Source organism: Telmatherina bonti, assembly GCF_933228915.1.
Source record: "Telmatherina bonti genome assembly, chromosome: 1".
Classification (NCBI taxonomy): Eukaryota; Metazoa; Chordata; class Actinopteri; order Atheriniformes; family Telmatherinidae; genus Telmatherina; species Telmatherina bonti.
The window spans coordinates 28,617,448-28,631,542 of record NC_136619.1 but is presented as its reverse complement, the minus strand read 5'-3'; the positions used below and the strand labels follow the sequence as shown (position 1 = coordinate 28,631,542).

The 14,095-nt window shown below is 41.5% G+C and overlaps 1 protein-coding gene across 4 annotated transcripts in view; it reads right to left on the bottom strand.

Annotated features, from left to right (window-relative positions):
* Positions 1 to 2,664: 2,664 nt before the first annotated feature.
* The window catches only part of cbfa2t3 (CBFA2/RUNX1 partner transcriptional co-repressor 3), a 42,900-nt gene continuing 31,469 nt past the window's right edge, over positions 2,665 to 14,095 (bottom strand). For 2 of the 4 annotated variants that reach the window (XM_079240569.1, XM_079240570.1), the window contains exons 8-12: positions 13,195 to 13,477; positions 12,695 to 12,763; positions 11,961 to 12,014; positions 9,730 to 9,920; positions 2,665 to 7,981 (exon numbers count right to left, since the gene is read on the bottom strand). In XM_079240569.1, the coding sequence (XP_079096695.1) occupies positions 7,592 to 7,981; positions 9,730 to 9,920; positions 11,961 to 12,014; positions 12,695 to 12,763; positions 13,195 to 13,477 (987 nt within the window). In that variant the 3' untranslated portion in view covers positions 2,665 to 7,591. The remainder of the gene's footprint in view (positions 7,982 to 9,729; positions 9,921 to 11,960; positions 12,015 to 12,694; positions 12,764 to 13,194; positions 13,478 to 14,095) is intronic. The other 2 variants (XM_079240572.1, XM_079240571.1) reach the window with 2 other exon arrangements.

Here is a 14,095-nt window from a genome sequence, read left to right as displayed (position 1 = left end):
TGCATCCCTTTTTCAACACACCTGTCTTGAATCAAATGAATATCTCATTGTCAGACTTCTGCAGAGGTGAATGACATGCCCATGATGGAATTTAACCACTTGAACACTATAATACACTACTCACAAAAAGTTAGGGATATTTGGCTTTCAGGTGAAATTTATGGAAAATGCAATATGTTCATGCTACAGTGATATAATATCATAAAAGTAAGACATTTAAGTAGAAGGATGCACTACTGATTTCCTCATCTCAAAAAATTCATTCAACACAAAAGGTAACAACAATGGTAGTCACACCACAACAAAAAATTTGAACGTCTCAATATCTCATGTGCTCTTGAGCATCAATTACAGCTTGACAACGACGTCTCATGCTGTTCACAAGGCAACTTATTGCCTGCTGAGGCATGGCATCCCACTCTTCTTGAAGGGCAGCCCTCAGGTCATTGAGGTTCTGGGGTGCAGGGTTTCGAGCCTCTACACGACGGCTCAGCTGATCCCACAGGTTTTCAATGGGATTCAGGTCTGGAGAGAGTGCAGGCCATTCCATTTGAGGTACACCAGTCTCCAACAGCCGTTCCCTGATGATGCGGCCTCGATGAGCAGGAGCATTGTCGTCCATGAAGATGAAATTAGGCCTGTGCTGTTCATGTAGGGGCACAATCACTGGATTAATGATGTTATTCAGGTAGTATGGGCTTGTCACTGTACCATTCACAAAGTGTAGGGCAGTTCTGTACCAAGTGGACACCCCCGCCCACACTGTAACACCGCCACCACCAAAAGCTCGCCTGGTGACAACAGTGGCTGATGCATAGCGCTCTCCCTGACGTCTCCAACATCGTTGCCGGCCATCATTTCTGCTCAGTGTGAATCAACTTTCATCAGAGAACAGCACTGAGGCCCACTGGTTCCTCGTCCAGCGTAAATGCTCCCTGGCCCATGCAAGACGATGATGCCTGTGCCTGGTGGTGTGGTCAGGTACCCGTGCAGGTCGTCTAGCACGCTGATGTAAACGGTTTCGAATGGTCTGACATGACACTTGGGTGCCTCTCACCTCTCTTAAATGTGCCTGGAGTTGAGTGGCATTCATCATCCAGTTTCTCAGGGCAGTGTTCACAATGTAGCGGTCATCAGCACGGGATGTGGCCAAAGGACGTCCACTTCTAGGCCTTTCTGTGACTCTTCCAGTCTCTCGATATCTCTGTTGCAACCTGCTGATGACACTCTGTGACACTCCAAGCTCAGTGGCCACTTCTGTCTGAGAACGTCCTGTTTGAAGCATTGCAATGGCAAGGGACTGTTGTTCCATTGTTAGGCGTCGTCTTGGTCTCATGATGTCAAAATGTGAACAGCATGATGAGGACAACTATTTAAACACCAGCTCTAATTGAACCAGGACATTTATTGGTCAATTCAAGGATCACACACCTGCTGTGATTTTTGCCGCAACTTGTGCAAAATTTATTGAAACATTTAACAGTTGGACATGTGCATTTAAAAGCTTAGAGAAGATCACATTAAGTTCACCTGAACAGGTTTGAATGCATTTTAGGCTTGTTGTGAAATTTCACCCAAAAGCTGAATATCCCTAACTTTTTGTGAATAGTGTATTTCATCGAAATCCCTTTAGCTCTCATTTTGGCACAAATTTGCTCTGGCATTGTGTTGATAAGCTTTTGCAATTTCATTTATTTGCATTTATTTCCATCTCAAGTGCAGAGGTTCATTCAGGATTTTATTCCAACCACACTTCTTCCTCAAAGACAATGGTTTCCTACTATCCTTCCAGTTTTAATACTGTGTTGGACGTTTCTTATCCCATTTTCTGTAGATGTTCTCTGCATTTATTTTCTTAACCATTTATTCCAATTAAGGATTCCAGGGAAGCTGGAACCTATCCTAGCAATCATTGGGTGAGAGGTGGGGTAAACCCTGAACAGGTCATCAGTCCATTGCAGGACCATTTTCTCTGCTTAATGCATGTCAGTAATTTGACCCTTCTTAAACACACAAACATTTTTTCATGAGCATAGGATGTCTTTTTACATGGTTGAAGCGAAAAGCTACTCATTGCATTAGTTGGTGGGTAAATAACTTGTTAAATGAAAGTTAGTGGCCCATGCAGTACTTATCCAATAAGAGATTATAGTTAATTTTTTGCCAGGGCTTAGTAAAATCCAGGTGGTGACTTTATCTTTGGCCTGGCAGCATATTTAGCTGCTGAGAATTTTTAATAAATACTGTTTTGATACATAAAAATCTGAAAATTGACACTATGAGAGCAACATAAGTAAATGTATATAATAATGTGATGACTCTGCTGAATAACAGCAGTTTTTAATTCTTGGATATGTAGCTTCAGAAAATATTTTAAAATAGGATAAACACAAGTGTCATGTGACGGTTCCTTCCTTTCAAGGCCTTCCTGCTCTTGTTGCTCAGTCTCTCCTCAGCACACCTGTCCCTCATCCCTACCATTACAAAACCAGATCACTCTACTTTGGTAGTTACCAGACTGTCGTCAATCTCTTCCACTTGATTCCTTCCCTAAAGAAATTTTGAGATTAAAACCCTGTTACCATTTGAAATTTCGGCAGCTTGAGTCCTTCTTTAAAGAAACATGACAACAAGAGGGATGGATATTTCATTTCTTGTTTTAATTACACAGTTACATTGTTCAACACAGACAATAACCTGAATTAGAATGTTTTACAGCTTCACACATCCAACAGAGCGAACAGTTAAAAGAGCGGTATTAGCAACAGGGAGGAAAGCATGCAAGAAATAAATACAAATCAGAATTGAGTTCTTCTGGCACAGTTTACTTCATCTAAAAATGGCAACAGGACTGTTGAAAGATGGAAATGAAACAAAAAGGGAAAGATCTTCAAGGCGCCAACCTTTCTTACAGAAACATGTTTTCTTTGTAATAATGTATTGCACAATACAGTATAGAATGCTTCCCTACACATAGAAAACCATAAACTTTTTTCAGTTTACGTTAAGATAAAAACAACACCATCCTGAGCCACGGCTTATGGTAAAACAAGTGCTGTATCCACTGCTTGCCACCTTAGCTTTCTAGTCATCGTTGCCTGTTTCACAGGAAGGACGTGTCACCATCACATCAGATAAGCTTTGAAACTTCATTAGCAGACTTAACTGGTTGGGACATAGAGAGACCAATGTCATCCTGCTCATATCTGTCTTCTCCAAATGTGTTTTGCTCATATTAGGTACACAGTTTAACAAATAGAAATTGGCTGATGTAAAGTAAAAGCAGAGCCCTTATGTGTTTGCCATCTATAATATCTTAACAGAGAAAAGTAAATGATGCCACAGCGCAAATTTCAAGCAGAATATTGTATCCTGCCAACCGATGATTCCAAGAGGGATAATCTCAGGGAGGAACAGTTTGCTCTTTCCTCTACAGCTTTTTTTTTTGTGTGTTTTTTTGTATGTAAGTTTGCTGCCATCCATCCCACACAATCAAGCTGAAGATCTCTACTGCTGGGACATAACACAAAGCCCTTCACAAACATGAAACCTAAAGAAGAAAGTTGCAGCTTTTGGTTGTATTTTGGTCATTTATAAGCAGTCTACTGGGTTTGGTTTTGTTTATCTGAGGGCTTACTTGCAGACAAGGAGGTACACACAAAGCACTCGGCGTGAATGGAGCTGTCATTACAATCCTCTTTTGATGCGGATGTTATAAACCAACATGGCACTTGACTGCACAAAGCTGCTGCTACATTTTATGAATCAATGTGCCACTATTGTCCATCTGGGATGTTTCATTAAAGCTCTGAAGGTTTCAAGTAGTTCGTACAGAGACTTAAAGAAAACAGATATGTTTTTTTTCTTACAAAAACACAGACCCATCATCCACACGCACACACTCAACATCCACTCATTTTTTCCCCCTCTGCAAGGCTTTGTAACTGTAAGAACATGCAGTCAGTTTTTTTTTCACAGATGCTTTTGTCATTTATAGAGAAGCACTACTCAATATGTAGTCAACAAGCGCTTTGATTGCTTGAGTGAGAATTCTACACATGTAAAACTCAAGCAGTTTGTTGAGTGTGCTTTTCACTGCTTGACTCTGAGTGGATGTATTTCAGACACTTTGGTTAACTGTTGTAGTGGAGCTCTAACCTTATTACTTGCAGTCTGCTAATGCACATGTCAGAGCATACAATGGCAAATTAGGAGTACTTTGGTTTGTGCTTTTATTGGTTTTGGACAACAAATGGCACATCACGGTTGATTCTGTATTCAGTTTGGTAACATGCAGGACTGACGGTGTGTCTACTACTGATTTCCAGCAGTATCAGTTTGTTTAACGGGATCACAAAGTTGTAGTCTGGAGAATTAATAGTTTTTCCACATCACGAGCAATGACAATTCCTTTCAGGTTCAAAAGATTGCTTATGAATGTGAGTGTGTGTCCATGTCTGTTCTCAGCCCAACTTTTTAAAGTCCAGGTCAGCCTCTCCTGGTGGTTAGCTGTATGCTCACAGGAGGTAGCTAGTGTGAGGGGAGAAGGAGAGGGGAGGCTGTGATTGTGAGGAGTGGTCTGGTGGTGGAGGAAATGAGACATCGGGGGAGAAAAGAGCACGTTACACAAAAAGGCTGAAGTCAACACTAACACAGTAACTATAACATACATACATAAATGCTACACACGAATGCAGGAGTACCTTGCAGCTTATCTTGTTTGGACTGCACTTATCAAATAGTCAAAGAGGAAAACAGAAAAAAAAATTGTTTTTGATTACAAAGCATGTTTTTGTCAAAGTTTGGTCCAAGTAAGAAAGAAGCAAGCAACAGAGAGTTGACAGTGGTCAGTAAAAAAAGGCAATAAATCGGTTTCAATACCCTCTGTAGATTGTTATGGGGAAAACTGAAGGACACTGGCAGAGGTAATGCCGCTCTCTTGACCTGGAAATAAAAGCCTGTCCTAGTTCTGTAGCTTCGGTTCAAATGGTATCTTTACAAATAAATAACAATCGGACAAAAACCAATATTTCAAAATTTGATGTTAGCTTAACACTGGTGCATCACTTAACCCTACAGTAAAGGTTTGTCCTGCTCCATGGGGGGCGGGGCGGCAATGGTGGAGGGTAACGCTCTCACACACACACACACGCCCACAAACACACACACACAAACACACTCACACTGTTATCGACCAAGAGAGAGGATCACTACAGACACTAGAGAGGCTTTTGAGCTAACATGGTGGTTTAAAGAAAAAAAACAAACTGGTTTAACAATTCCTAAATCTGATGTGAAATAATTAATTACAAAACGCCACCATTATAAACCCTGTTTAACTACAGACTACTCTGGACCTTCCTATCAACAGCTGACTTAAACACACACTTTTAAGTCCCCTCCTGCAGCATGAAGTTACTTTACCTCTGTTGCCGACAGTCTGACAGGATCACATGACACTTTGATTTGAGTAAAAATTGAAAAAAGCTTGCATGAGTGAAACAATTTGAGAAACAAATGTACTGTGAGAAAGTCATATTCTGGACATTAAGCTTTAAAGGTTTTTGTTATTTGGCAAACACATTTTTGGACCTTTTTAAATACTATGTACATTCACATTAAGTTACTGATGTTACTTTAAATATATCTATATGTATCTATATTATATGACACCCTATGGGCAGTTGCTGAGGTTCCATTCAGTAGCTGAATTCTCTTCATATTGCACCTCCGTCCTCTCACTGTCTTACAATGCGAGCAATACAAAATATTCTACAAGAGGGGTTTCATCTCATTAATATAGATACAACAAATCAAACAATAAGTACAATGTGGGGCTTCTTTTCATAAACAAGCGTGCTTGCTTTGTCTTCACTGCTCAGCCCAAACTTAAAGGAGGAAAAAGAAGAGTAAAAAAAGCCAAAACAAAAGTCCATCTTTCTGGTTATACACAAGGGCAGCACATGTGGACATCAGCAACAAGAGACATTATTGAAAAAAATGAAAAGAGGATCAATATCTACAACCAGGTTCAACTCTCCCCATCTGACTGCTTTGTGGCTCTGTCCAAAGCAGGCTGGGCAGACTTGAGTCAAGTAGTTGGGGAAGAGCGTAAAAGGAAGGTGTGGGGTGAGGGGAGGTAGAAAGAGAGGAAAACAAAGTTTACACCGCCCTCTACAAGGCTCTTGTCTGTCATGCTTTGGAAAAGGAGGGAGTGAATGTAAAGGTAAGAGCAATTCCTTGAAATATTTCCTCATTGATAGCTTTAAAAAAATGACTTACAGTTTCCCATACGTCTCCATACTATCCAATGCTTTCTCAGACAATGTTTTCAAGCTTGCATTGAGGTTTTTTGGCAGCTCCTTTGCCTTCTATGTATCTTCATCTCATTTGAGGCTGGGGTAGCTTTCCTTTTCCGGTGTTTTTTTGTCCTCTCCTCTCCTCTTTTTTTTTTTTTTTTTGTCCATTCACAAAAGAACCACACTGTGGCAGGGTTTCCATCAATTTCATCAAGTCTTTCTTATATGTAAGTTCACAGCATTGTCCATTTTCACTAGTCTGGACCATCACGGAGGAGCTGCTGTGGTTTTGTCCAGACTGCAGGAGGCAGTTTTTTAACGCTGGACTCTGGGTCCTGTTCTGCAGCTCCTTCGCAGCCTACTCCTCTCAGGGCTGGCTTATCTGCTGAGGAGGTGATGTTGCTTTGCGTTTGGTTATGAGTGCTTCTCTTTTATCGCTTACTTACTCACTTTGGCAGTGTAATACAAAGGTTTGGATCATGTTGGGTTTTTTTTTTTATCTTTGAATTCATTTGGGTTTATAATGGTGCAGAGAGGTGAGTCCGGTGTAGATTTTCTTGGCTCGCTAGCAAGGTAGTTAGCAGTTTAAAATTTATTTATTTTCATATCATCAGCATGGTCATCACTATCATTCTTTATTTAGAATATTTGGACTTTTCTTTATTTTCCCTTAAAGCCAGAAAGAAACCTTTAATAAATACTAAGCTGTGTTTCTGAGTAACAAATGATGTTACAAGTATAACCGCTTCCCTTGTGGTTTGAAAATGAAAAGTTGTGCTCTGTGCCTGTCTGTTAGTGCACATCTCAGGGCTGGTTACTGCTCTTCCTTTGATACTGAAACAAATGGAAATTCAATCCAAGTGCTTATCAGCTTGTCATCTCCCATCAATGTTGCTTTATCACAGCACTTTTGTCCTTGCACGGACAATATTCAACATGCTTTCATTACTGAAGGCGCATCCTCATGTTCTCAGCAAACGCATCTGATATGTTTCTATGACGGAGATAGGAGACACTGCAATATTCATGCTTTCCACTACATCAAACCCCTGGCTGGAATCTTTGTATCTGTGGCTGCGGTTATTAAAGAGACGGGAAAAAGTAATGTATGGGTGGAGAAGGAGAAAGCCAATCTGTTGTCAGAAGAGTGCGATTAGAGGGAAATGGGGGGGGGGGGGGGGGATATGAGAGCAGGAAAGGTAGCAGTGTGCGATGAAGATTCCTCAGTTCGGTTTTGTATGGAGTGTGAGCACTGTCACTTCAGTAGGCTGGGTAGGGACAAGGTTCAGATGTCAGCGAGAAGTGGCATCCAGTAGGGCGGGGGTGGCTGGAGTTGTGGAGCGAGAGGCACTGCTAGAACTGCTCTCTTTGGGGCTGGCGGACACACTTCCACTGCCAACACCTCCCGCAATACTGCTTTGAACTGTAAGGGACAAAGGCCCTGGTGGAGTGTTCTCGGAGTGGGTCGGGGGTGCATTGGAGGATGCTGATGAGGCTGAAGAGGAGGAGGAGGAGGGGGTGCCTAGAGGGACACTGCTGCCCCCTGGCAGCCCCTGTAGGCCTTGACCACAGACATGGTGGTGCTTCTCCCAGTCTTTGTGTTGGCAGAAGGAGCCACAGTAGCGAGCTGTGTTGCAGCCGCTGCATGTCTCGCTGGCTTTCCTGCCACAGTTCCAGCAGCTCTGTCGAGACAGTAATGAGAGAGTGGATCGATAAAAATAAGTTTCCTTTGTATCCCAAGAGAGCTGTTTTCTTTTTGTAAAAAAAGATTAAACTTAAAGAAAGCAATTTTAAACAAAGTTTATGTGTTTGAATTTTACTTAGTTTTTCCTTTCAGTTTGCACAGGGGATCTTGGTGGAAGACAACTGGTTTGTGTTACCAGCAGGTGGTGGTCAACTGCTCTGTAATGGTCTGAGCCTGGCACTCTGCTCAGCCATCTGGGTCTGTCTGCTTTTATTTATACAGAAAACCACGGTCTGTATTAGGAAGTAAGCTCATCATAACTAGACTCTTATTATTATTATCTGGTTTCAAGTATTCCAACAAATGAAATCAAGTTGTGTTAAGATGCTGGTTATACTGAGTAAGTCCACTCAAGTTTTATGACTCAGGCATTCAGTACCAGTTAATAGTAGTTAAGATTAAACATAGATATGTAATTATACCTACAGAAGCATACAGCTGTCACCCAAATAAAAAAAAAAAAACCTTGGATTGTATCACATTATAACATGATATTTTATTGTAAAAATGTGAAATGTATTACATAATAACATATGTTTCATTGTAAACATTAAGCAGTTCTTTATGCAGATGTTCCAACCTATAAATATTGGAGGAAAATGCATTTTATGGAAATTATTCTCGTCAAGCAGAAACATTTTGCTTCTTTTTATCGAAGATTATTGCTCTACTCTGATTTATTGTTGTACACACATGAATGTGGGACAGTTATGAGCAACACGGTACATCACCCTGCCTGCATGCACTGAGATGGTGTGCATGTGTCTAGGTGTGTGTGTTGCTTTCGGTTAACATGCACCAGTGATTACACTAATGGCCTTACTGTCTTCTTAAAACTAAAATTATAAAGGCTATATGCACTACTGGGAATGGGAGAATTTAGTTGCTGACATGAAGACATAGTCCTGTCTGGTTTATAACAGTGTCCTAAAAGTTTCACCATCCCATCTCTTTCATGAAGTTTAATCCCATTTGGTGAATTAAGACATTTCTACGACCAACTGTATGCACAGTTTCCTCATTCAAAGAGAATACCGTTTATTTTCCATGTTTTCACAATAAAAAATATCACGTTATAATGTAATTCGGTCCCTTTCAAAAGAAAAAAAAAAATTGGGTGACACTATTAAGCTTCCGTAAAAACCTGAAGTCTGATTTTTTTATTTGTTTATTTCTTTAAATGTTGACAACAAATCTTAAGATTTACCAAATAAAAGTTATTCTGTAGTCATATAATTTTTTTTTTATACATAATCAAAACAAATTTCATTCCCTGGACTTCTTGGAAAAGGAACATGTGAATACATACACACCCTTTTAAAAAAGGGGTATTATGAGGCAGCAAAAAAGCGATTTTGTGTTTTTGCAAAAATGCATAAGACTAACTAGCCCAGGTATTAGTTTTTTTTCTATAATTATTATTTTCTGTGTTTTATATAAGCACTTCCCCCTTTCCGAATGTTCACCTTCTGAAGTTTGTCAGAGAAAGCTAAATGTTGGATCAAAGGATCTCTCCTTTGATCCAACATGGTTTGTACTGGCTGACTTGTCATTAGGTGGTGCTTTAACACTGTCCCAAACACGGGTGTGCTCTATTAGTTGAAGAGAGCTCCCAAAGATTGAGTGACTGAATGAAAGATTAAGTTAGAGACTAAATTTGGGTGGGGAGAGGGGTCTGATACTCACTTCAGTGGAGTCTTCCTGCTGGTTGATAACCGTTAGTGCATCCTCAGAGGCTTGCCTCTTGGCCTCGGCCAGTGCCCTCTCCATTTTAGAGCGTTCGGCAGATATCATCTCATGAGCCTTCCTCTCAGCGTCGGACACAGCCTTCTGCAACTCTGTCATGGCCTGTCGCTTCACTTCATTCACTGCCTCTTCTGAGAAAAAGAGAGAAAAGGACAAAAGGGTGTTAAAGGTTTTGGCTTTCATCCCATCCTGCCTGTTATATCATTTCTCAACACCCTTTCAGCTTCCATCCTGTTGTAGATCAGCAAGCAGATGTACATCATCCAAGATTTAAGACTTTCTGCCAGAAAAGTAGAAGAGCCAGATTTAAGTAATTAATCCAAAACGTGTCTGGTCACAATAATTTTCACTGCTGACAGCAGCAGATGTCAGCTACTTGGACGTTTATCCTACACTCAGATATTCAATGTCATGATGATTGTCATTCTTGTCATAAGAATAATTTTAACAGCGATTGTTTGACAGTTTTCAGAGAACAGATTCTTGCAGCATTTGGCTTTTTTATCACCCCTGCAGGACATAGTCTACATAGGATGTTATCTTGGGATCTTCCAAACTTAAGCACATTGGGTGAGTGGACAGATTTTTTTTTTTTTTTTTTTAGATCAGGCAGGTGTGCAGATCTTTTTCCAGATGGCAGAAATTTCCTTTTCAGTGACACATTCATTCAATCATTATCCGAACTGCTTAGTCTGATTAAGGGTCACGGGAGAGCTGGAGCCTAATTCAGGCAGGGTACACCCTGGACAGCTCGCCGGTCTGTTGCAGGGCCAACACAGAGACAAACAACCACTCATGCTCACACACACTCCAATGGACAATTTAATGTCTTTGGATGGTGGGAGGAAGCCGGAGTACCCAAAGAGAACCCACCTATACACAGGGAGAACATCCAAACTTCACACAGAAAGACCACTGTTCGAGCCAAGCTGAGGATCAAACCAGCGACTTCCTTGCTGTGAGGCCACAGTGCTAACCACTATACCACCGTGCAGCCCCAGTATGACACATATTTACCATCTTCCATTCCTGGCTTGTAAGGAAATTATGCAACCCCTTACTAAATTATTTTCACCTTATAAAATAGATTGTCAGTTATACAGCAGACTTCCTATTAATCATACAATGTTTTGGCACGGTGTGGTTGCCAAATAATAATTCCTCCACATCTTGCCATCAAAGACAGCAGCACTTTTAAAGACTAAGCAATGCTTCTCACTCTTCCTCCAGCTCCTCCAGATGTGCCAAGCAGACCCGGGTGCACACGTGAAGACACAAATAACACGCATATAAGAGGGCTGCCAGGTGCAGAAGACCAACCAAGTAGTAGGAGAGTCTGATACTGTTCTCGCCACTGCTCTCCATTCCCTCCACTCCATGTTTGTTTGGGAGGAAACTCATAAATATCTGTCACTTTTCCTTGCCGCTCCACTCCAGGTGTTTCAAACTACTGTGGTAAAAGATAGGCAGTGGGGGAATATTATCCACACCTTGCTGTGTACATGCGCATGGCTGTATGCTCATGTATGTCTGTGTGAACTTATGTGCATAGCTGTGCTTGACGCATATGTTTATATCCTAAAAGTTGATATTCTGTCAATCCTGTAAACACAGTCACACTTCTCAGGTCTTTCTGTCATGCAGTTTCTACTTTCACCTTTTATTTCTGCTCCCACTTACACACACACACACACACACACACACACACACATTCCATTCTCTTTCTTCTCTCCCTTGCAAACACTATCTGCATTATTCCAAGCTACTCAATTATCTGGCCTAATGCATGCACCAGTAAGATTAGTTTGCAAATTTAATTAATTCTTATCAAGGAGACTGCATAGCAGATGCTGGGGCAATTAGCACTTAATGGAAAACACGGGGGCAGCAATATTAACGTTTTAATTCCACAGGGATTTGGCAAGTCCCTGAGACGTGATATTTCTGTCTACTTTTTCATACTTCAGATCTTAGTTCTGTGAAACGCTGCCATCTTGCAACCTGAAGCAAACCAGAGTACATCTCTGGGTTTATTAAAAAAGCAAGAGGGGCTGAAGTTGCATGAGGCAGTCTACCTGGCTGCAAAGATAGACGTGACATATACAAGTAAATAAATATATGTGTACACAAAGACTACGGGTGAGATGTCAAGAGTGAGATGTGTTACTCACCCTGCTTGCTTTGGAGGTGCTTTAGTGCTGGGGAGAGCGGGATGCTTGTAGTACCTGTATGAAAAACAACTGCAATTAAAAGAGCCTTCTCTGCTGGTGAAAATGCAGCACAGTATTTTGCCGACAGCAGCAGCATCTTTCGTCTGCAGGGTATTGGAGTCTGAATGCAACATAATAGTGCTGGGAGTGAGGTGGAACAAAGGCTGAATCTGACTACTCTTGGGATTGGCTCTGTCTAACATATGCAGTATACACACAGGCCCATGCAATGCAACACTCCCACCTGCTTCCCTGTGGCTACAAAAGGAGCCAAAGACAGTAACAGCACTCAATATTTTTTCTTAATTATCTATTTATCTAAGTTGCTTGCGTATATTATCTATAAGTTTATGCATAAAGAAATTTTACGGTGTGAATTTCTCAGGATAATAGAGACCAGTTAAGCTTCATCCTGTGCTGCGCGGCTGCGGCCCAGTATAGGACCGGTGACTGCATTTTCACTGCACCTTTAACTGCAGTGGCCTTTCATACTGGTGACAGATGGAGGGCATTTAGCCCTAATGACACAGAGGGCCTCCAGTCCTCTGGCTTGATGGACCTAAGGCTGTAAGGCCACTGTTCTGCCTGTCTCTGTAGCCAGGACGAGGGCCATGAAGAGTGATGAAGTGCGTGTTGTTACACTGTGTGTGGTGAGTCATGAATACAGTAGAAGAAAGGGGATGCTCCACTCTTACCAGCTTTCCTCCAGATTTCTTCAGGCAGGTATCCTGAGGGAGGCCTGTGTAAGAAGTCTCTGTGGATCTCTGGAACACATGCAGGTACACACAGAAAATAAAGTTCTTGAACAACATGCTCACACATTCATCCAAATTAGTTTCCAATTCTATTGCTGGGATCAATAAACAATAATGTATTCAGCAGCAGTAGCAAATAGGCTGTCAACAACCTTTTCAGCAAATTCTGGGAAAGAAACAAGAATTAGAAATGAACCTTACTAATAATGAACATGCAGTCAACAATGCTGTAATGCTAGTTAGAAAACTTAGATTTGTATTGCCTCATGTGAGATCAAAGTTTCAAATGCGCCAAAAAAACAAGAAAAAAGAAAAAAATAGAACAAAGCTGACTGACTGACTTTTTATGACCCAGTAAGGCTGTTTCAGCAGTTGAAATAAGCTCCAACCTTGCTACAATTGTATTGCTTTGCCAAACAAACCCTGTGTGTGTTGTCTACCTGTCTGTCTGCCTGTCTGCCTTTCAGCAGCCGAGGAAGTTCCTATGGGCAGTGACTCGCTGCTGCTAGCTGTGTTGGAGGAGGAGTTGTGGTGAGGAGGAGGAAGAGTAGTAGGAGGAGGAAGGCAGTGCTGTCCGTTGCTCCCACCTTTTTTCATCTCCTCCACGTCACTGTAGCGCCGAATCCAGTGATTCATCTCCTCCCGGTCGGTCTCCTGGCAGCGACGCAGCACCGTCAGAGACCGTCGTGTCTTTTCTACCATGTCCATGATGCAGTTCAGGAGCTGTGAAGGCAAAATATGGACAACAGGTTTACTTTAAGTTATAAATGAGCAAGAGAGGAAATGATTTAAAATACCAGTTTTGGCAACAGTATAGCCATACAATAATATATATAAATGAAATAAGATTGTTATAAAGAAAAACATGGGAATATACAGTATGCTACTTTATTCTATCTAACCACCTAGCTAGCAGGCATGGCTACTAGCAGGTGACTGTGTGTTTCTGTGTCTGCCTATCTGTTAATGGATTGTGTGCCTGTCAGTGAATTTCAATGACTAAGACCATTGCAACAATGATAATGTAACAGCTGGCCTGTTGATGAAAAGGTTGAGCCAATTCCTTCCACCCCTCTGCTCAGTTCCCTGCCAACTCAACAGATTTCCTGTCTTTTTTTCCCTCCGGTGTAAACAGTGTCACTTTCTTTCCACTGTGCCCCGTCTCTCCAGACCCGGCAAGGTCTGCTAAATGGGTTTAGCATGGTTGACATTCAATCCATATCATTATTCCCATTCATCTTCTCCCCCTTCTCTGCCTCTGCCTTCTTCCCCCTGTCTCTCCACCACCTCCCGCCTCTCAGAGTTAGCTATATTTATTTCAGCGAAGTGTTTCTAATTTGG